The sequence below is a fragment of the Vidua chalybeata genome, chromosome 1 (genome assembly GCF_026979565.1).
Source record: "Vidua chalybeata isolate OUT-0048 chromosome 1, bVidCha1 merged haplotype, whole genome shotgun sequence".
NCBI classification, from domain to species: Eukaryota; Metazoa; Chordata; class Aves; order Passeriformes; family Viduidae; genus Vidua; species Vidua chalybeata.
Genome location: NC_071530.1, coordinates 132,875,074 through 132,897,098, shown reverse-complemented (window position 1 = coordinate 132,897,098; position 22,025 = coordinate 132,875,074). Strand labels below are relative to the sequence as shown.

General features: G+C 49.2%; 1 protein-coding gene and 1 long non-coding RNA gene across 5 annotated transcripts; one reads left to right on the top strand and one right to left on the bottom strand.

Moving 5' to 3' along the window:
- Positions 1 to 1,576: 1,576 nt before the first annotated feature.
- LOC128791466 (uncharacterized) lies at positions 1,577 to 10,139 on the bottom strand. 2 transcript variants are annotated; one of them, XR_008432052.1, is made up of 4 exons: positions 9,829 to 10,139; positions 3,316 to 3,510; positions 2,502 to 2,625; positions 1,577 to 1,950 (listed from the first exon to the last, which is right to left on the bottom strand). It is a non-coding gene; the product is annotated as an uncharacterized LOC128791466 (long non-coding RNA). The 2 variants fall into 2 exon arrangements; XR_008432051.1 differs by having other exon boundaries at positions 2,502 to 2,595.
- Positions 9,441 to 14,672, top strand: KLF10 (KLF transcription factor 10). Of its 3 annotated transcripts, none has more exons than XM_053949142.1 (4): positions 9,441 to 9,549; positions 11,073 to 11,312; positions 11,411 to 12,287; positions 13,177 to 14,672. In XM_053949142.1, the coding sequence occupies exons 2-4, from the start codon at positions 11,082 to 11,084 to the stop codon at positions 13,434 to 13,436; spliced, it is 1,368 nt and encodes a 455-aa protein (XP_053805117.1). In that variant the 5' UTR covers positions 9,441 to 9,549; positions 11,073 to 11,081; the 3' UTR covers positions 13,437 to 14,672. The 3 variants fall into 3 exon arrangements, with proteins under 3 accessions (XP_053805117.1, XP_053805126.1, XP_053805134.1); XM_053949151.1 differs by lacking the exon at positions 9,441 to 9,549 and adding an exon at positions 10,437 to 10,521; XM_053949159.1 differs by lacking the exon at positions 9,441 to 9,549 and adding an exon at positions 10,470 to 10,548.
- The last annotated feature ends 7,353 nt before the right edge of the window (positions 14,673 to 22,025 follow it).

Here is a 22,025-nt window from a genome sequence, read left to right as displayed (position 1 = left end):
ACAAGTGTGCCCCTTGCCTTAATTCATGTGAAATCTTAAGAAAAACAAGGAAACCATTTACTAATATTAAGTGGGTGGCTTAACAGCTTGATGTGTTTTGTACCATGATGCCAAGGGTGTGGTATGTGAGCCAAGAATTTGGCAAGAGAGAGCAGCAGGACATGGGAGAGCTCAAGGCCTGCTGACACATACAGAAGGAGTGTATCGGCCGCAGGGGACCAAACTGGATGCAGTTTAGTCTGTATCAGATGAAGGACATGCTACCTGTCCTTTTTCACTTTAATTTTCCTATCTAGAGATTGTTTGTTTGTCTGAACGTAAACTAAGCGGTACACAGTGGGTTCAGGCATTACATTAATAAATTAACACTGTGGCAGCTATTAACATCTCTATGTCATTTGTCATATGAAGATTAAATTAGTCAATAGTCCAAAAATAATTAAAGGCAGATTTAAAGGAAAGAAGATCCTTAGATCCCATGACTTCTATCAAAATACATGTCATGGCTAAAACCCTGCCAGCAACCACACAGCCACTTGCTTATTGCCTGGCAGTGGGATGGGAAGAGAATCAGAAAAGTGAGAAAATTCAGGGACTGAGATAAAGACAGTCTAATAGGAACACAACCAAAGCAAACCAAGGAATTTGGAATTCTTTCACTCTTCCCCATGGACAGCCAGATGTTCAGCCATCCTCAGAAAAGCAGGGCTCCATCACATGTAATGGTGACTTGAGAAGACAAACATCATTGCTCCAAACATCCTCCCCTTCCTTCCTTCTTCCCCCAGGTTTAGATGGTGAGCATGATGCCATGTGGTGTGTTATCCCTCTGGGATATATAGCTGGGGTCAGCTATCCCAGCGCCTTGTGCTCCTCCAGCCTTCTCACTTGGGGGATGAGGTGAAAAGCTGAAAAGGCTTTGAGTCTGTATTAGTGCTGCTCAGTGATAATAAAAACGTTCCTCTGTTATCAATACTGTTTTCAGGACAGATCCCAAACATAGGCCCAAACCTGCTACTATGAAGAAAATTAATTCTACTGCAGCCAATGCCAGCACCTTGTCCACCCCTTATTCCATACCATTTATGTCATGCTCAGGTCCCACATGGTGTGGGGACCTGAGCATGACATTCTATGGTCTGGAATATCCCTTTGGCTAGTTTGGTTCAGTTGTCCTGGCTGTGCTCCCTCCAGGCTTCTGTGCAGCTCCTCACAGGCAGAGCGTGGGAAACTGAGAAGTCCTTGACTTGAGGGAAGCACTACTTAGCAACAACTAAAACATCAGCATGTTATCAATGTTATTCTCATACTCATACTCCATAACACAGCACTGTACCAGCTACTGGGAAGAAAATTAACTCTATACCAGCCAAAACCAGGACAATACCTACAGTGGGAGGTATGGAAATGCTGTTACCTATGTTAGGAGGAAAGGCAGTGTCCCTGCTGACTTTTATATTATAGTGCTATGTCCCATACCACCACCACCTCATTTCCTTCATACCTTTATGATGGTAATTTAGGATTTAGCCCATCAGATCATTTTAAAATGCAGCAACCTCTAGGTCACAGTGTAACAAGCAAATTCTGTTTTGGCAGGAGAAGGACACAAATGTGTTTCTAACACTTCCATTGGGAAAAACATTTATTTGATCATAGCAGGAACAGGTGGGTTTCTTAGCTACACAAGCTCATCCTACAACGTTTACAGGCTGTCTGCTTCTCATTTTATTGGCTGACAGTTCAGCTTCTAAGTATCTGATTTTGATAGCAGAAATTCAAATTGATCAGTTAAGTTTTTTACTGAATAGTAAAATCCACCATGACACTGAGAAAACTTGAAATATATTAAATATACCTTTCCAAGTGGTGGAATGCACAGACCTGTATGTTTTCCTCTCAAGAAGAAAACATTCTCTGTTGTGTTTTCTGATATTTTTCAAGCTCTGTCTGCAAAAAAAAAAAAAACAATGCCACTTTGTCACATTCTTCCACAGATCTCAGGTATAGGTACCTATATTGCTGTGAAATTACAAACTCCATGTGACACAGCAGTGTTGCACTTCACTGGAGGTATCAACAAACCCACTAGCATTGCACAAGTGAAGAAAGATCACACAAGATACTAAACAAAAATAAATACATGGTCACACCATGGGAAGTGAAATAGGAAGCACTGAAGGAATCAACAAATCATTCCAATATTAATTCCTGATTGCCACTGGGTTCCCAGGATTTCTTGGGTCAAGACACTCAGTGAGTATGTGACTTGGCTGGTTTGAGCTGACCAGACACCTGTTTTGGTTGACCTTCCAAAAAGACAGATGGAAGCAGGGCTGTAGCTGTACAGGACCAACCATCCCACATAGTGTCCTCAGAAGAAACACAGCCACAGGACCCAAGGAAACTTCTTGTTGGCATACAACCTAATCCTGCACTGAAACAGCTGAGTGTAATCCTCTCACAATTTTTAGTATGTATCGAAGCAAACATTTACTTACCTGGGTTCTTTCTGTGCTGACTAAAATAGCCGTCTATCCTACAGTCTTATGTGAAACATGTACTCTTCAGAAGTAAAAAATACCCCTTGATGTCCTGTCATGAGAAGTGGAAAATGTCTCTTGCCTATTTGTTGGTAGAAATCAAAGAGTTTAGGATAAAGGAACAACTTAAAACACCTTCTTAATTTTGCATGCCAAAGCCAAGATAAGGCACAGATAACAAAGCTGTTTTTCTTAAGTGAGGGGTGAAATTCAGGAGACTGTAGTTTCACCTGACTTAGCCTCAGCCCCTAGACCAGCTACAAAGCTGGCCAGTAAATTACTAGCTGTGTTCCCAATTCTCTTCTCTAATTTACTGCCACAATCCTATGACAATTTAGCTTTTCAATCAGAAAAATAAGGTACTCTATCCCTTAAAGTGTTCACAGCCAGGCTGGATGGGGCTTTGAGCAACCTGGTCTAGTGGAAGGTGTCCCGGCCTGTGGCAGGGAAGTTGGAACCAGATGATCTTTAAGGTCCCTTTCAACTCAAACCATTCTATGACCTGCAGGTTGGACAAGTGGGTCTTTTTGAAATTTAAGCTTAAGTGTACAAGGCATACATAATAACCAACAAGTGCTTAACAGTCAAAATCCTAAACATTTTCCTAAAGAAATAAACATTTCCTCCTGGGTGGCATAAAACCACATCCCCAGCTTCTCTGGGAAACTGAATGGAAAATACTTATTGACAGTGATCCTTTAGCTGCTTCCAGTGCTGCCAGAGATCAACTTCACTGGAAACGGCTCACTTGCCAAAAAGAAGTTTCTCTCACCTGCCCTTTGGCTTCCACTAGGGATGTTTGAGGTTTCCCTGACTCCACGAGGCTCTCTCCTATGGCAGCAGTGCAAACATCAACACTGCCGACAGCCTCTGAAGCCTTCCACTGAGCAGGCACAGCAGGACTGGAACTGCAGTGACTCAGGCACAGCCACAAATGTTCCAGAGACAAAGGGCCACGAGCAACAATCTGTAAAATGCATGTACACAGAAACCAGGGTGAGTATCACATAGAGCTGGGGAGGAACATGGCATTGCCAGGCAAATAGGATTTGTTCCATCTGGCAATCAGATTGGTAAAGCAAAGTAAAACCCATAAACTGAAATCTTAATGACAAGTTCTGTTTTTCACTCAGTACTCCAATAAGCAATTGAAGAACCAGGATGAAGCAGATTTTTCTTACGGTTAGGATATGTGAGGAAAATGGGGCATGAAGAAGAAGGAAAAAGGAGACAAAAAAAGCACCAAGCTGTCTTGTTGCTGACTGTATGCTCCCTCTCCCAGTTATCTGATATATCAAGCTTGGCAATTGCTGTCATTAGCAGCAGAGATACTCTTCTAATTCAATAACTGAACAGGAGCAGTAGAAGGACAGGGAAAAAATAACAGCCCCACACTGTACAACCCTCTCATGCCCTGGACTTGCTGTCTACTGCCTCCGGCCCTCCTTCCACCCCCTCCCCGTTCTTCATTTGTTCCCTTCCTTCCGTCCTTCCTCTCATGTTCCCCAGCTGCCATTTCAGAGCTGCCTTTCCCCGGCCACCCCCTCAGCCTCAGCTGCTTTCAGACACCCACTGCATCGTTCTGCATATGAAAATGAGCTGTCACATTTTCCAGCCTCTGAAGCAAGAGATTATTTTTGGGAGAGGTGGTTTTGACAGTTCTGCTCTGTAATTCAAAGGCAGAGCACAGAGCAGGGGGAGAAGATACAGCAGATGAACACACACACAGGGCTCCTGACTGTGCATTTAGAAGGGACTGGAGGTCTCTGGGGGGACACAAAGCTCCTGTGGACTGTGGGAGTCAAGGAACAGATATGTCTTCTCACTTCTGAGCACTGTTCTTTCCTGAGCCAAGGCCAGCTGCTACCAACACAGCTACAGGACATGCCACTGAGATGACAGTCAAGCCTGCTTGTGGAGGACAGGCACAGCAAACCCCCTCTCTACCCTCTCACAAAGTCCTTCACCCCGCCTGCATCCCAATCCCCCACACCACCAGGCAGTCTCTTTTTCAGAGCCCATACGCCCTGCTAAACCCAGAACTCATCCAAAGATCTGGCCTAAAGGAGGGGAAGTGTAACAGGTTTTTGATCTACCAGTCCAACCCCAGTCTTTCTGTATATTTTGACTGCAGCTGGTCAGTGCACAAAACTTGCAGGGCTCTGCACTTGGATGGCAGCAGCAGCAGACAAGCATTGACATGGTGGGAACAAAGCCCAAGGGTGAGAAGAGACTCACACAGGAGAATGAGCAAGAGGCTTCCTGAGTCAGGAGACAAGCAGACTGAAGAGAGGCGTGGCTGCAGGGGGCTGATCTGGAAATTAAAGTTGAAACAAGCTGGTTTGAAGAAGCAAAGAGGGCAGTTGGGGAGGCAAGGCTGGAAACATCAGTGGCTGGAGGTGTCAGTGGAGGAGGAATACCTTAGGGAGGATCCAGAAATGGAGGAAGCAGCAGGATCTGAATGGCCTATGCGTGATGCAGACCAGGCTCTGGCAAGTGCAGGTTACTGGGAATGGCCACAGGGAGAGGCTTTCATGGAGCAAAAGCAGTACGGAAATCATGGAAAGGAAGGTGCATTGAGATGTATTAAAAACACGGTGTGTGCTGGGGCACATGAGATTGGCAGCTGGGACAGGCAAGCCGAGAGGACCTGTGGAGAACCACTGCTGAAAGGGGTGCCAAGGGCAGCAAGGGTGATCCTGCAGCACCCACAGCAACAAAGAGCTGAAATGGCTTACTGGGAAGCCAAGAGGAGGATGGGCAAGGAGGTAAAGCAAGGACAGAGGAGAGAGAATTAAGAGTGGGAAGAGAACAAAACAGAACAGACCACCTGAAGCATGAGCTGCCGTGCAAGTCAGCCCTTTATTTTCTCATAGTCACACCATAGCAAAGTCAAGAAGTACCTGTCAGTGTTGGATCATAACTTACTTCACGTCACATAAATGAAGAGATATGGCCAAAACTCCAAAGATGAAAGTCACCCTTATGACAAATCTGAAATGCACATGATCAAACTTAAACATCACTGTGCTAATTTCACCTTTCCATTTTATATGAAAGTAATTGTATTCCCTCCAAAGAACACTTGACTTATAGAAGATTACTGTGGAATCACTGTAACTTCTTCCAACAGTCCAGCACACACCTTCAACACGTTGCCATAGCAAGCAAACTAAAAATGGCGACAGTATTATAATGTTACAGATATTCTGTTCATATTGGAAACTGGATTTTTAACAATAAAGTTCTTACTGTATCAGTGAAATATTTGTATATATGCATTACATAAAAGTAAGGGTGAAAAAGTGACAAATTTTCTGCTGAATGTAGAGAGAAACTATTAGTTTTGTGAGTGAATTCATCATATTGGCTGGTGCAACTTTTACAGATTTAGTTTTAGTGGCAATAATTTGTTTCAAATGAGATTTCAGAATGTTTTAAATAAAACCACTTAAAATCACAAAAACTATGACAGAACTTGCCATAAACAGCAAACACAGAATTTCACCAAGATCTATTGAGTATTTGCTCCACAACCTTTATTTCAGCCAGGGCAGATACACTTGAGAGGCAGGCGCCCTCTCCCCAGCTGCACCTTGGGTGACAGTAGCACCTTCTGGCAAAGGACAGCATGTTCTGGGAGCCAAGCAACCATTTTATCAACATTTTTTTCCCTGTTGATTTCAGTGTGAAACACACAGTAAACACACTTTCTCATTTCTCCACCCAGAGACGTGGGATCCAATGGAGTAATTTGTAAACAACTGTTTGCTACTGGTAGTGAAAGGAGTTTGGATCATCCTGAAATGAATTCTCTTTTGGGAATTCCCTCTAGATAAGGCAGTCAAGCCAATCTGTTTCCCTGCAGTGCCTGCAGGGATCTTATAAAATCTGTCAGAAAGTCAGGCAGATACTCAGGCTGCAGAACCAAAACAGAAGATGGGAGATGGAGCTTTCTCTCTATGGCATGTTTTCCTACAGGTGCCAGTTGTGGCAGCTGTAGGAGCACAGAGAAAGGGATCCCACCACTGGCAGCCTGGTGCAAGGGGCATAGTAGGACAGCACATCCCATCAGATGGGGTACTGAGAAGCCAAATAACAGACATTCCATCTGTATAATGTATTAGTCGAAATACTGGAATTAAAGCAATATTTAAAAAAAAGTCTTCCTGGGAATAAAATTACCACTCTTTTGTCAATACATGTCTGTGAAATTATTAAGTGTTACTTTAAATTACATACATCTGTGGTCATGTTTTGCAATATTTATATCCTTTCTCTATCTTCAGGCTGAAGAAACTGCTCATTTCTTGCAGGTTGGTTTGTTTTTCTTGTTGTGTTTTTTTTTTTTTTTTTTTATCTCTTTCAGGCATAACTAAACTCTCTGGGAGAGGTGTTTCTTGTTTCCTTGCTTTCCAGCAAGTTTCAGGAACACATCACTTGCTGCCAGACCCCTTCTGCCAATTGGGATTGGCTGACATAGGGAAGAACTAAGAATGAAAGAACAGGACCATGACACCATTGAAAAGGGGAAGGACAGGAAGAATGACATAATCACAGAACAATTAGGTTTGAAAAGGTATCTGAGACCTTTGAACATCACCATGCCAACTAGACCATGGCACTGCATGCCACTTCCAGTCTTTCCTTAAACACCCCCAGGCACGATGACTCCAGGACCTCCCTGGGCAGCCCACTCCAGTGCCTAATGACCCTTTATGTAAAGAAATTCCCCCTAATGTTTGACCTAAACTGCCCCTGAGACAGCTTGAGTCTCTTCTCATCCTGTTGCTTGCTGCCTGGGAAAAGAGCTCAACCTCCATCTGGCTACAACCTCTCATCAGGGAGTTACAGAGTGATAAGGTCACCCCTGAGCCTCCTTTTCTCCAGGCTAAACACCCCAAGTTCCCTCAGCTGGTCCTCACAAGACTGGTGCTCCAGACCGCACAGCAGCTCAGTTGTTCTTCTTTGGACTCTCTCTGGCACCTCCATGTCCTTCTTGAATTGAGGGGCCTTGAACTGGACACAGCACTCAAGGTGTGGCCTCACCAGTGCTGAGTACATGGGGAGGGTCACTGCCCTGGTCCTGCTGGCCACACTATTGCTGATACAGGCCAGGATGCCATTGGCCTTCTTGGCCACCTGGGCACACACTGGATGATGCTCAGTAGCTGTTGAGCAGCACCCCCAGGTCCTTTTCTTCTGAGCAGCTTTCCAGACACTCTACCCACAGCAGGTAGTACTGCATGGGGTTATATGGACAAAGTGTAGGACTGAGCAATTCTCCTTATTGAACCTCCTACCACTGGCTTTGGGCCATTGATCCACCTTGTCCAGATTCCTCTGCAGAGAATTCCTATCCCACAGCAGACCAACACTCGCACCCAACTTGGTGCCATCCACAAATTTACTGGATCCCCTCATCCAGATCTCAACGAAGATATGAAACAGGACTGAGCCCCAAAACTCATCCCTGTGGGACACCACTGGTGACTAGATGCCATTCACCACCACTCTCTGGGCCAGGCTATCCAGCCAGTTTTCAACTCAGTGAAGAGAGTTTGTCTCTCCACGCCACGGGCTGCCAGCTTTTTCAGGAGTATGCTATGGGACACAGAGTCAAAAGCTTTCCTGAAGCCCAGGTAGACTACTACATCCACAACCTTCCCCTCATCTACTAGGCATGAGCTCAATCCAGTCCCATGGACTTGTAAGCATCTAAGTGGCACAGCAGGTCACTAACTGCTTCCTCCTGGATAACAGGGTGTCCATTCTACTCCCTGTCTACCAGCTCAGGAGGCCCATTGTCCTGAGGATAACTGGTCTTACTGTGGGAAGACTAAGGCAAAGAAGGTGTTAGGAAAAAAAAAAAAAAGGAAAATGCTCTGACCAAAGACCCTGGACTACTTGGGGAGGAGAAGGAGGAGGGAAAAATCTCTTAAGTGAGGTTAAATAAGCAGGAGGAAAGAAACTGAACCATAACGAAGCATCAATAGCATTTCTAGAGCGCAAGACCAGTCACAGCTGCAGCCTGGCCTGGATCTGGCTTCTCAGGTCCTAACACACACAGCCACTCTTTCAACTTTCATTAAACTTTCTGACGGGAAAAAGAGCCCGCCTTAAACCCTGCATGGAGCAGACCGGATCACACGGCTCTCGCCCCCCTCGCGCGCCGCAGCCTGCGGGGTAACGCGATTAGCAGTGACCCAGCTAAGCCGCAGCTGTTCCCGAGCCGGCCGGGCGGAGCAGCCGGCGAGCGGGCGAGGCAGCCGCGGAGAGACACGGCCGAGCCCCGCGGGGCCGACCTGCCTGGGGTCTCCTCAGACTGCGGTCTCGCTCGGATCTCCCGCCAACAGCAGCGCCCTGGGTTGACACGGACAGAGCCGGGCATCCCGATGCAGACTGGGGTGGTCCCGACGCGTGGCAGCGACCTCCCCCACCCCGAGGGGGCTGCCAGCACACGGCAGCGGGTCCCCCGGGCACGCCCAGCCACGGGGATGGGCCAGAAAGGCCCGAGGAGGTCGGAACGACCGCGCCGCTCTCTCCGTCTCCCCGCGCCCGCGGCCGCGGCCCCGCTTCACCTCAGCCCGGCGGGGAGCGGGGGCCGCACTGGGGAGGCTGCTCCCTCCCCCGCCGCCGTGTGACCTCATGCAGGAGGAAGCGCCGAGCCGCCCCCGCCGCTCCCACACGGATGCCGGGGAGGGAAGGGAAGGGCACGGCGGGGGGGGCGGGGGCGGCCGCCCTGACTCAGCCGCCGGCGGGGACACGCCGCGCTGACACTCCGGCCACGCCGCCGCGCGGCCGCCGATCACGCGCGGCCGCCGGGCGCCCATTGGCCGCCGCCCCACACACCTTTGCCCGCGATTGGCCGGCGGGCGGCCGGGGGCCCCGCCCACCCCCCCGCGCGCGGGCCCGGGGGCGCCGACGCCCGAGTGGGGAGCGGCGAACAAAAAGAGGAAAACCGGGAGAGCGGCGGCGGCACCTCGGGGCGGAATCGGCTCCTCCGGTGAGCTGAACCGGGCATCCCGGGGGGTCGGGGCGGCTGGGACGGAGGGAGTCCTCGGGGGTGGTGCGGCATGGGGATCCCCAGGGCACGTGCGGGGGCGACCCACGATAGGAGGGACCGCGGGCGAGAGGTCGGGCTGGGGTGGCGGCTGAAGGGGTTGAGTCGCGGCGGAGGAGTGGAGCTGCTGGGGTGGGCTGTAGGAGCGCCACCCGCATGGAGAGCCCTCCGCGGGGCAAGCCGGCGAGGGAAGCCGCGGGAGGGAGAGAAGCCGCCGAGAACCTGTTGGCAGCGCCGGTCCGGCGCCGTGCAGTCTCTCGTGCCTGCGTTCCCGACCGGGTGCGGGCGCTGGCCTCAGCGGCTGCATGTACCAGGTTGCAGCAGTTGGGGAGGAGGAGAAAGCCGGGGGGATCCCGGCGCCATGCGGGGTGGGCGGCGCGGCGGCAGGGAAGCGGAGCGGCGCTGCGGGAAGAGCCGGCCGTTGCCCCCGTAACCCACTTCGCAGGGTCGCCGCTTCGCTTCGCTTCCCTTCCCCCGCGGCGGGAGGCGTCGGGTGTGGTGGTGCTGACCCCCGCCCGGCCCCCGCCCGCTGTGACGGCTCCTCCCGCCCGGGCTCCTTCCCCCGCCCTCCCTCCCTCACAGCCGGCCGCCGCCGCGCGCCAGAGGCGGGGGCGCCGCGCGGGGGAACTGGGGGAAAGGTCGGCGCGCGGCGGCGCCCGATCACGCTTTGTTCAGGTGCCCCGCCCCGGCCCGCGCCCTGCTCGGTGCGGGCCAATGGGCGCCCGGCGCGGCTCCGAGGGAACCAATAAGGGAGGGCGGGGGCGGCGCGCGCGGGGGCGGCCGGCGGGGTGCGCTGAGGTGACGGTGGCGCGCGCCCAACAGCCGGGGGCGGGGCCGCGCCTGAGCCCCGCCCACAGCGCTGCGTGAGGGCCGGGCAGGGACACACGGAGCGTGGGGGTGCATACGTGTGGATATGTACGTATGTCTCGGTTCTCCAAGCAGGTGATTTCCCTTGCACATACGTGTGTGTGAGAGAGATCCTTTGAGTATTTTATAGAACATTTTTTGTTGCTAATACCTTTCGAAGAAAATGTGAATCAGCCCCAGTGTGGCCAAAATAAGCACAATCCTGAGGGCTGTGTGCTTCCAAAGCAAAAATAGAAGGAGGGTGGGATGGTGGAGGAAGCTTTGATTTACTTTTTTGGGGGGGTGTGAAGATTTTTCTTAAGTTCTCAGACACAGCTCTTGTAGTGTGGAATAACTTTAACATACTTAACATCCAGAGTAGTTCTTTTGTCTCAAGTAATTATATAATTTTCATCTGATGGCCAGATTTCGTCGCTAACAACTTCATAAAAATATTACATAAATAAGAAAGTAGGCAGGAAAATACAGGTACATTAAGTGTATTTATCTTGCAAAGGTTGCCTTGCTTGTTTTTAGCAATGCCTTCTTACAAGCAGCTGCAAAATACTCAAGCTTAGCATCAGGTTTAAAGTTTCTTTTTTTTTCTCTAACCAAAACAGGAGTGAGAAATGGAGATGATGACTGAAAAACAGAGAGATATGAGGTATTTCTGGAACAATACCCCTGAAAAAAGCGATTATGAGGCCGTAGAAGCCCTTATTTCTATGAGTTGCAACTGGAAATCAGACCTCAAGAAACATGGAGAAATGAGACCCATAACTCCTGCATCTGACATGTCAGAAGAAAGTGATGAGGCTTTGCTTCCTGGAGCAGCGGACTTTAATGCAATACCAGCATTTGTAAGTTTTCCAGTTTGTGTGTGTGTGTGCTTGTTTTTAACAATGTGGTGATGTCCTGTTGGCGTCCCCCCCTTACTGTGTCTCTCTCTCCTGCGCAGTGCCTGACCCCTCCCTACAGCCCTTCCGACTTGGAGATGTCGCAGGTGATCCATCCGCTCGGCAAGGCGCTGCCCGAGGCTGCCAAGCCTCCTCTGGCCACACCTCGGAGAGAAGCAGAGAGGTCTCCAGCAGCCAGGCCTCTGAAGGCTCGAGTGACAAGTGTTATCCGCCACACGGCTGATGCCCAGCTCTGTGATCACAAAACCTGCCCTGTGAGAACAGCCAGTGTGCTCAAATACCAGGACAGTGCTTGGAGGGAAACAAACAGGAAACAGAAAGCCAGCGAAGAGCACTCCATGTGCTCTGCCGCGGCACCGAGTGGAGCCAGTGCTGAGACCAGCGAACTGTCAGTGGCAGAAGGAAGAATTGCAGAACCAGCTGTTGGTCCCGTGCCCTTGACAAAGCCCTCGGTGAGGAAGGAGGAGTCTGTCCCTGAACCAGCAGAGCAGCCAGCGGTGGCAGCACCGCTGTCCCCCGCCCAAGGCAGCGGAGCTCCCCCTGTGCCAGTGATTTGCCAGATGGTCCCACTGCCCGCAAACAACAATGTTGTGACAGCTGTGGTGCCCAACACTGCGCCGAGCCAGCAGCCGGCTCTCTGTCAGCCCATGGTCTTCATGGGCACCCAGGTTCCCAAAGGTGCTGTCATGTTTGTTGTGCCCCAGCCAGTTGTGCAGGGCTCAAAGGCTCCCATTGTTAGTCCAAATGGCACGAGACTGTCTCCCATTGCCCCCGCTCCTGGCTTTGTACCTTCTACAGCAAAAGCCACTCCTCAGGCTGATTCTTCAAGAATAAGAAGTCACATTTGCGGCTACCCAGGATGTGGGAAAACGTACTTCAAGAGCTCCCATTTGAAGGCTCATGTCAGAACACACACAGGTTGGTTACTGCTGCTGCATGTTAAAATCTAATGTAGAAAACTGTGGTTGTATATACAGCTTGTTACAGTTGTAACGATTACTGGATCTGTTTATTGAACAAACTGTGGGCCAGCAATGAAATATGTTTTTTGCCAGCATGCATTATAATGCTGCCTAATCTCTGACGGGAAGTCTCCCCAAGGGGAAGTTGACTCAGCACTTTGTTTGTGCTGGACTCGCTGCGTGTCAGAAGGTGTTCAGTAATGCATCTGTGGAAGCAAGGCCTTGCCCAACATGGAGCATGCTTTCCAGAGTTAAAGAATCCTTATTAGGCTTCTCCTCAGGAATGCCTTTGCCAGAAGTGGGTAAAACTTGGAGATTGTTTTATGAGAGGATGTGAGAATCCACTCCAATCTATTCCTGTCTTGGTTATTCTAGAGTAACTTCTCCAGCCTCAGCCCTTAACTGCAGTAGCAGAAAGAGTTCCATGTATTTTCACACAGGGTCACAGTACACTGCTGGAGCTCGGTAACATAAAACATCATTGCAGGCTGCGCTTCAGAGGGGAGTTTTGGGCATGCTGAGTCATCATTATCCGCAGTTTACATGGAGTGTTAAAATTGGCTGTCTTGAGATGTGAAGAGCATTTCAAATAACCCTTTTAACCCTTTTTAATCCTTTAACCCTTACGCATACTACTTAGCCTTAGAGATAGTGAGTCTGCATGTTTAAATATTATATTAAATGTAAACAATTTTCCACATTTTGTGTGTATAATGCTTACATAAGGCTAAGCTGCCTTAATAGAAACTTTCCTGACAATTAAGTGAAATCCTGCCAGTTAAGGCAGTGGTGTTTATTGCTCAGTACTCACTGGGCTTTTCCCTTTGTAATTTTTTCCTTTCTAGGAGAAAAGCCATTCAGTTGCAGTTGGAAAGGCTGTGAGAGGAGGTTTGCACGGTCTGATGAACTGTCTCGGCACCGCAGGACGCACACCGGGGAGAAGAAGTTTGCCTGCCCGATGTGCGAGCGGCGGTTCATGCGGAGCGACCACCTCACGAAGCACGCGCGTCGCCACTTATCGGCAAAGAAATTACCGAACTGGCAAATGGAAGTGAGCAAGCTCAGTGATGTTGCCGTGCCACCAACGTCTGCGACCACCCAGTGAAAGGACTTGTTCTGAAGACAGTGGAATTAACTGTTGTTGCTGGGATAGGCTGGCTGGAAAATGCTTTTTCTCCCAGTCTGTAGTTCTCCCGCACTGGCTGCTAACAGCAGTACAGAGAGGCAAAGGCAGCCTGCACTCAGTCACAAAAAATGTTGCTGGAAGAACCAGTGGCTGACTGGAATAGCGGGTGTCTTTTGCACTGGTGAGGAGAGAAAGAAGGGGAAGGCTCTAGAGCAGAGCAGCCACATTGTGCCAGTTTTGAATTTTGCAAATCACTTCTGTATGCTCTAGATCTAGTGCCATGCAAGTATTTCTGAGGGTTTGCTGCTCATGCCTGAGACCAACTCCAGTTTTAGCTGTCAGTTGTCCATCTTCAGTAGGCGCAGACAAGGACAGCGGCAATGTACAGGCACAGGCTTGAAAGCCCAGAACCCACCTGCGTAAGTTAATCTAAATCTGTTTTGCTATTTCTGCTGCCTTTGCTTGGTAGGAGTCTTTTTCTCCTAACCGTTCTCCAGCCCCATCATAATCGATGATTTCGTGTCAGACTCCTGGAGATTTTAGACATCTTCTGCATGGGGTGGTTAACACACACAGCTTTACACTGCTGTGTCCAAAGGGGCTTGGGATGGGCATGCAGGGGCAATGCATGGGCAGCCAAAGGGCAGGAACGTTTCTGAATCCTTATTAGCTTTGTAATGTTTTCTCAGCTGCTTTGGCAAGCTTTGTGATTGTTACAGCTGGTTATACCTGGGCATCGCATGATGCTTCTGCTTTCGTGTTGCTTATGGTTTCCTTTCCACCTTCTCACTGTGCTTGTCATGAGCGGATAATGGGGCACCTTGAAGACAAACTTGGTAACCGTAAACTACTCTGGTTGATTAAAGAAGAAAACCAAGAATCCTAGGCTTCTTGATTGTGTTACTCTTTGAAAAGTGGTTCATGCTAAAATTGAAATTGATATATTATATATTGTATTAAATTAGAAAGTTGTGATTCAAAGAGGAAAACAAGGCAGCAAAGACACCAGCCTAGAATTTAAACCAGCTTTTGTGACAATGCACCAATTTTCACTATTTGTATTTTATCATATTATGTTGAAGACACATATCAGAAAGTGAATGGTTTGATAATAGTGTATTAGATCTGCTTTTTGTGACTACTTTAAAGATTTGCACATTTCTTACGTTGTACTTTATACTTTGTTTACAATAAACCAATTTTCTTTAATATCAACCTCTTTTTTTAATTCATAGTGGAACTTTTATCCATTTGCAAGGAAAATAACCTCAAAATAAAGTTGTCCTGACCAACGGAACACTCTCTCTTAATTTTTAATATTTTTAAAGCGCTATAAAGCCCACAGGAATGGAATTCCAAGTCTGTGCTTACTACTCTGCATCTCTGTTTTGGGTCTTTTGTCCCAGCTTTTCATCCCCCTGCCTTTCTTCAGTATCCAAAGCTAATCATGCCTATGTGGGCCATTATGACTCCGGTGAAAAGTATTTCCTTTATGTTGGTGATTGCACTGCCTTCCCCAGGAAGGAACCTGGTTGTGTTCCTGATGGCCTGGCTGTCGGGCAGAGGTGGTGGCTACTACCGCACAGTGTGGGATCTGGGTCCCTTGTGGCCCTCCCCAGGGCCAGTGGGCATGTGGTGCTGGCACCGAGATGGGCTCCAGGCTGGGTGTTTGCCTGCCCAATTAAAGGTGTCGCTGCAGGAGTCCCCTCTGCAGGAGGAGAGCAGGGAACTGGGGTTCTCTCATCTCAGGGCAGAGGCTGGGCAGTCTGGCTTCTCTGTCTGCTGCCCCTGCGTGCCAGCAATGGCCGTTGGCACTGCTCACGTGGGCTCTTCTGCATCCTGCTCGGATCCCCGCATGCAGGGATCCCCAGATTTCACAATCGCACGGATGCTGACTCAGTGCCCTTCCCTGCTGTGGGTTTGGGGCAGAGGCACTCCTTAGCTTATCCTGTGTGACACAGGGCCCTGCGTAGGGGGCATCTGAGTCATTGCCCTTCTTGTTCCAGGTGTGATATGCCATCATAGTCCAATGCAAAAGAGAGGCTCCTTCCCCAGAAATGTGAGATGTGAGTCCCATTCCACCACCTTGCTTCACGGTATTTCTCATTTCATGGCCATGAGATAAAATAAAATAAGAAACAGCTCTGGGTCTGAGACCTTTCCACATTTGCAAGTAGCCAGTGGACTAGGAATTAAGTCCTCTCACCAGCTCTGCCTGGCACACTGATCCTTGAATGCCATTTTCTGCTGCAGCCCTGCAGAAGAAGAGCATAAAGAACGTGCCACCTCCCCACTGGTATTTTGCCCATGCAATGGCCCTGTCCCTCTCCTCAGCAGTGCATGCAGTGGGCTTTGAAGCCCCTCTCTCTAAGCATGGAGCTGAACTTATGTGACTTTCCAGGCAAGCACTCTCAGGCTGCCATGCAATAAGAGAGGAAGAAAGTGGGTTTCCATGCTGTGATCTCGGCTGCCTGTGCTTTCTGAAGTAAAAGCAGCTGCTGGTGCTTTTTGAGTAGCAACACACTCTGGAGGTATGCAGGGGCTGTGCCCTGGGACCACCCACTGGCTGCACTGCTGGGAGGCTGCTGAGGGAAGCTTGTTTCTGGCATGCTGTGAACTAAATAAAATACAGCTTCTCCCTCTAAATACAGAACTTAACAGCAAGAAGTGCACTTCTGGCTGGGTCTAGCTGAAGACAGAGTCATAGTTGTGAATTTACCTCATGCCATTTTTAAAGCTTAACCGTGAAAGCCAGCTGGAAATTACATCAGCTATTTTGTGGTTTAATCCAAGGCTAACCTGAAAAATGTAGTTGAAAGGGCATTATTTTCAATGCTAACTTTATTGTGCAATCAAATTTGGTTGCATAGTAGGAAGATTGATTTTTATGAATTTTCTACAAATTGCTGTAAATAATTAGAACTTCCTTATTCCTGTATGTAAAACAAAGGCACACCTCGTATTTTTTCCTCCTGTTTGGGTTTAGTGATGAAGCCAAACAGAAATGCAAACCAAGACGCTCTGAGCAACGCCCACAATTAGTACTTGGATGCCAACACTGGCTGGCGCTGGCTGTGGAAGGGCTTGCCAGGGTGTCATTTGCTGTGCCACACCTGGCTCTGGGGAGTTAATCCAAAGGGATCCAAGAGATAGCATAGATTCTTGGTAGAAGATTTTGGAAGTATCTATAAACCCTCCAGCTTGCTGCTTAGCACTGCACTCTGAAGTGATGGACACACACATAAAAGTTGATGCTGCAGTGCTGACATGGATTACAGGAGCTGGAGTGACACATTCCGTGTCTCAGCTTGCAGTAGGGAAGAGCAGTGGGGGTGTCACCACAAATTGTCCTGGGAAAGAAGGGAGCTAGCCCCTGTGTCCAAAGCAAAGCAATACAATGCCATGCTCAGTGTGCCTCCCCTGCTGAGTGTGCCTGCCTGCCCTGGGTGTAGCACAGGCAGCTCACTCCAGCCATAGGACAGGCATCAGCAGGATAGGTTAGAGGGCTTGAGGTCTGCTTATCCCACCCAAACAGATCAGCAGTAGGGAACTGCAGTGCCAGGGCACCCTGCATATGTCCTGAGCACTCTGTGAGTGTTCAGGGATTTTAATCTCCAGAGAGGATGGAAAGAAGGCTGGAAAAAGCAAGCATTTTTCCTTGTGGTTTGGAAAAGAATGATTTCCATTACAGCAGGAGTATTTGTGGGAAACTTAGATGCTCATTGAGTGAACTAATGTATTTTAAAAGAAGAAGGGTCCTGAGCTGGGTCAGCTTGTCTGGACCCCCAGATGCTGCTGAGACAAGAACCAGGGCAGCCTGCCTACCCATCCTTCCTGTGGCTTTCTGAGGTTTTTCCTCCTGAGCTTTACCATTCAGCAGCGCTATTTCAAGACACCCTTAACCAACCAGTCCTGTCATCCTGGCACAGGGTGTCTTCAGCCTCTGTGCCAGGGTGGGTGCCACACTGCAGATGTGGCTTATGCCCAAAGAGCTGAGAGGAAGGACTTTATCATCAGCTGGCCTGAGACTTGCATGCCACATGCAGCGACATCAGGTATTCCCTTGGCAGTTCCCCACTTTTACTGTAAATGGATGATTCATTTGTCTGCTTTGGCAACAAACTTGGATAACCAAGGAAACAATCTGTTAGAAAAGCTGGAGCACAAAATCAGATCAAGAGAAATGATGAATGAATATGTGCATTATGGGCTCAAGCTTTTAGTTCTGTATCACATATTTTCTGCAGGAAACTCTGCTTCTCCTGGAACATGTGACCAGAGAGTGTAATATTCAGAATACAGACTAGAACAACTGGGTTTAGGTCTTACAATGTAATTTAACATGTCACACAGAGCTTCCATGTGTAGGAATATGAGGTTCTGGAATGCTTTCTGTTGTGCCCAGAAGAAAATGTGATACTTTGGCAGTAAGAGAACAAGAGCAAAACACATCTTCAGCTATCTCGTTATATTAATGAGAAGACAGGAGATAAACTTGCTAACCCACTTCCTGTGCTGTGATATAAATCAGGCAATCATCATATAAAATGCATTAAATAATTCAGAAGCTTTTTTAGGATAACACAGTTTTGATGAAACTTCATACTTGATTGTGTAGTCTACTCTGAAAGTTATAGTTGCTTGAGGAAAAAAAAATTCTGCTGTTACCATGACTTCATTTCAAATACTCAGAAGGTTTTGGTAGATGTCAAGGTACTTGCATGGCAACAACCTCCTAAAAAAATGGGGACAGCTGTGGTGGGGACTGCTCATGCACTAACAGCTGTGGAGAGGCACAAGAACACCCTGCCTCAGCTAAATATTCCCCAGAGCTTCAGCAAAACTTAAGTGGTTTTGAATAGCTAAGACATACAGAGTCTCCTCTCTGCCCACCTCATCTCCTGACTGCTTCCAACACATGCAAGAGAATCTGACATTTGTCAAGTCTACCTTAAAAAAAAAAAAAACAAAAAAAAAAGCACACAAAAAAAACCAAACACCAAAACAAAAAAAAAAAACAAAAAAACCCACACACACACAAAAAAAAAACAACAAAAAAAAAACCCAAAAAAAAACCCAAAAAAACAAAAAAAAACAACACCAAAACCCTTCACAAACTTCTCTTTATTGCCATCTGGGCTGAATTCCATACAATTGTCTTTGTTTAATGGTGAAGGCTGGGATCTTCTCAGGGATAGCCAGGAAACTGGCATGGGGTACTTATTGTGAGCAACAACCTCAGACAGTTAAAACCCTTCTGCTTGGGAAACAGAGCCTTTAATGTTTAATTGCCTGGCAGTCACTTGGAAAGAGCAACCCTCACCTCCTCTAAATCAAAAGAGAGCATGCAACCTGACTGGAATTGAAGAAAAACAGGATACAGAGAGTACCTTAATGGCCTAAAATGCAGGGTTATCAAAATGTTAATGAAACTCCCATCCAGCAAACAATAAAGCAAGTCCCTCGACCACCCACCAGCTGTGATGTAACACTGGCACTTGCTGCACAGCAGAGGAGCATCTGCTAAATAAAAAGGCATTTAGGAGCCACAGCATAACAAGAGGACAGAGCGGCCATCTTCAAACAAGCTGTGCAATCAGCTCAATGAAAACAGAACTCTGGATCAGCTGTAATCAGTATTCCTCAGGTAATCCTGACAAGCAGTAGAGGCGAATGCAGCAGTGAGGGCTAGGAAAACCAAAGGGATTCCCCTGTTTCCAGCTGAGTGTGTTGTGCTGCTGCTGCCATCTGGTTGCTATGCACGTTTAGGGAGCAGTTGCCTCTAATGCTCTTGGTTGAGCATAAGTGGTTTCACTTCTTTTTCTATCCCCACCATTACCTGCCCTCACAGTGCCATGCAGGTGCTCTGAGATGTCAGGATTCCTGCCTTCCTGGAGATGAGAGTTCCTACCTACAAGTGGCTGCATGCTGTCCTAGGAAGAGGGGCTCCCCCTAACCTTGGACTGTGGGGCACCTTACCAGGAACTCCCACCACAGGGAATTAGGTTTCCCACTGGTACCACATTCCTTCCACCTGCAGGTGACTGTCACCCTTTCACCCCACCTTCTGGCATCACTCTGCTCCTGGTTCTCCACCAGCTTCTGCAGCCCAGAGCAGAGCTTGGGGAATGGGAAACCAGAAGCAGCCCTGTGGCAGGGCAGCCTTTGCTGGGGGCACTGGAGCAGCTTGACCTCTCATTGATGCTGCTGGTTGCATCCCTCACTGGCCCTGACTCAGGGGCTTACCATCCCTTCCAGCACTGGCACCCACCAAACCCCCAGCCTGGCTTGGCAGCAGTCCAAAATGGGGGGCTCTTCTTCTCCTGAAGCCTGGGAGATGTTAGTTAGTGTCTTTGGGTCCTCACCTCCTCACCTGGCTGCAGCTGACGTGTCCCAGGAGCTTCCCATGCTGCCAGCAAAGCTGGTGGCTGCTCAGGAGGGTGGTGTGAAACCTCCATGTGCTTCTGCTAGGAACCATGCTGGCAAAAGAGTTATGCAATTTTTTGAAATAAAGGGGAAACTGTGGCATCCCTGTGAAATTCTCAAGGCAGTACACGAGTCAAAAATGCCAGTCATTGAACTAAGGAAGAGAAAGAAATTGCTACGGTCTGCAAATACCCAGAGGGAAGCAGGGTGGGCAGAAAGGAGGAGCACGTACAGACTGGCTGGCCTAGACAGCATTGCTCTGCCTCACACCGATTTATCTTAGCATGAACTTTCCAGCCATGGGACAGCAGGAATTATTTCAGGTCTTTCAGGATGAAGTGGTCAGTTGTTAATCTGCAGCTGGGGGGATTTTTTTTTTTTTTTTTCATTTAAGCAAGGGACTTTTCAATGCCCTATTTAAGTGAAGCAACAAGTATGATGAGTCGATGATGAGTCACCAGGCCAGGAAAAAAAGCTGTAGGAAGGCTGGACTATTTATAATATATAAAAGAAAGAAAGGAAATATATTCTACATGCAGTTAGATCTGGACGGTGACTCCAGCTTCTCTTGTGGGATAGCATATTCCCAGGCGCCAGACAGCAAACCTCCCGGAGGGAGGGGAAGCGCTGGCAGGGCGTACACGGATTTACGGACGGGATTCATTGGCGCGGCAGGGAGCGAGGCGCTCCGCAGAACTGCCGCCTGTAGCGGGACAGCTCCGCAGTCTCCTCCGAGGGGCACGGCCGGTGTGCCCGGATCCAGCCGGTGTGCCTGGATCCAGCCGGGCTGCCCGGATCCATCGGAGGGGAGGTCGGGCAGCCCGGCTCTCCAGCGCCACGGCACAAGCGTGGGCTGCGTGTGCCGAGGCGGCTGCCGGCGAGCGCAGCCCGGTACCCCCGTGTGAGTCCCTCCCGGTACCCCCGTGTGCCAGTGCCCGGTACCGGTACCCCCGTGTGTCACTGCCCGGTACCCCCGTGAGTCACTGCCCGGTACCGGTACCCCCGTGTGTCACTGCCCGGAACCCACGTGTGAATCCCCGCCCGGTACCCCCGTGTGAGTCAGCGCCGCGGCCGCGCAGGCGCCGCGCTCCGCTGGAGCGGTGGAGGAGGAGGAGGCTGGAAGGGATTTCTCCTTCTCCTCCTCCTCCTCCTCCTCCTCCTCCTCCTCCTCCTCCTCCTCCTCCGCTCGCACCACCGTACCGCAGGGAGGGATGCGGAGGTGCCGCGGGAAGAAAAAACGAACAAAAGAGCTCTTTGGCAGTAATTGTGCGGTGTTGGCATGGCTGGCAAGGGCACTAGTGCGTGTGCAAGCCGGCCTGGGGATCCCACGGACGGGAGATAGCGCTGCCTGACAGGAGGCTGGCAGCGGGAAGCAACGGGAGCTTCACCTCCGGCAAGCACCGCCCGAGCTGACGCCAAGGGCACATGCAAGCAACGTGGCATGGCCTCCTCATACAGCGGATATTTGTGTATAATATACACATTCCTCGGCGTTTTGACACTTAAATTTTGGATAGTTGTAGCTGCTCTGGAATATAGTTGGGCAGGGTCGGAGGGAAGGACCCATTGCCGGGAGGCAAAGAGCGTCTGAGAGCTTGAGAGTCTCACTTGCAGAACAGGATCAGTACCTGTGGGAAGGGGTTGGACTGCGTGAATACCTCATGCTTTGGGTGCAGAGGGCTCCTCAGCACGGGTCGGTCTGGTGGCTGACACAGCTTTGTCCTCACATACCTGCCCTACGCTCACATCATCCCTACTTCTGGCACTGTGTCAAAATCCAAAAGCCTGTCACAAAACCATGGCATGGCACAGTCAAACAGGTGCTTAAACAGGACAGGGGGACTAGAAGGTGATGAGCTTTCTTTATCACTTTAGACACGGATTATGTGCTAGTGGCTTGATCCAGTATTCACAGTTCTGATTCAAGACATGGCTTAGTGCTGATGTTCAGCACGTCCCAGTTTGTGGGACACCTGCACACCTAATGAGATTAATATCTTTAGGAGTTTATTTAGGCTCTAGTTTCGTAAAGCACTGGATCTGGGGAAGAAGGAGGACAGGTCTTGAGTGCTTAGGTGACAGTGTCTCTTGACTGAGTGTACTCAAGGTGAAAATATGGTCAGTACTATTTGCACACCACTT

What these genes read in the sequence shown, in the direction of transcription:
- KLF10 (XM_053949142.1), top strand. Translation starts at nt 11,082, where the DNA reads ATGGAGATGATGACTGAAAAACAGAGAGATATGAGGTATTTCTGGAAC. An exon ending in TTAATGCAATACCAGCATTT is followed by an intron (nt 11,313 to 11,410) that starts GTAAGTTTTCCA and finishes TCTCCTGCGCAG; the next exon opens with TGCCTGACCCCTCCCTACAG. An exon ending in TCATGTCAGAACACACACAG is followed by an intron (nt 12,288 to 13,176) that starts GTTGGTTACTGC and finishes TTTCCTTTCTAG; the next exon opens with GAGAAAAGCCATTCAGTTGC.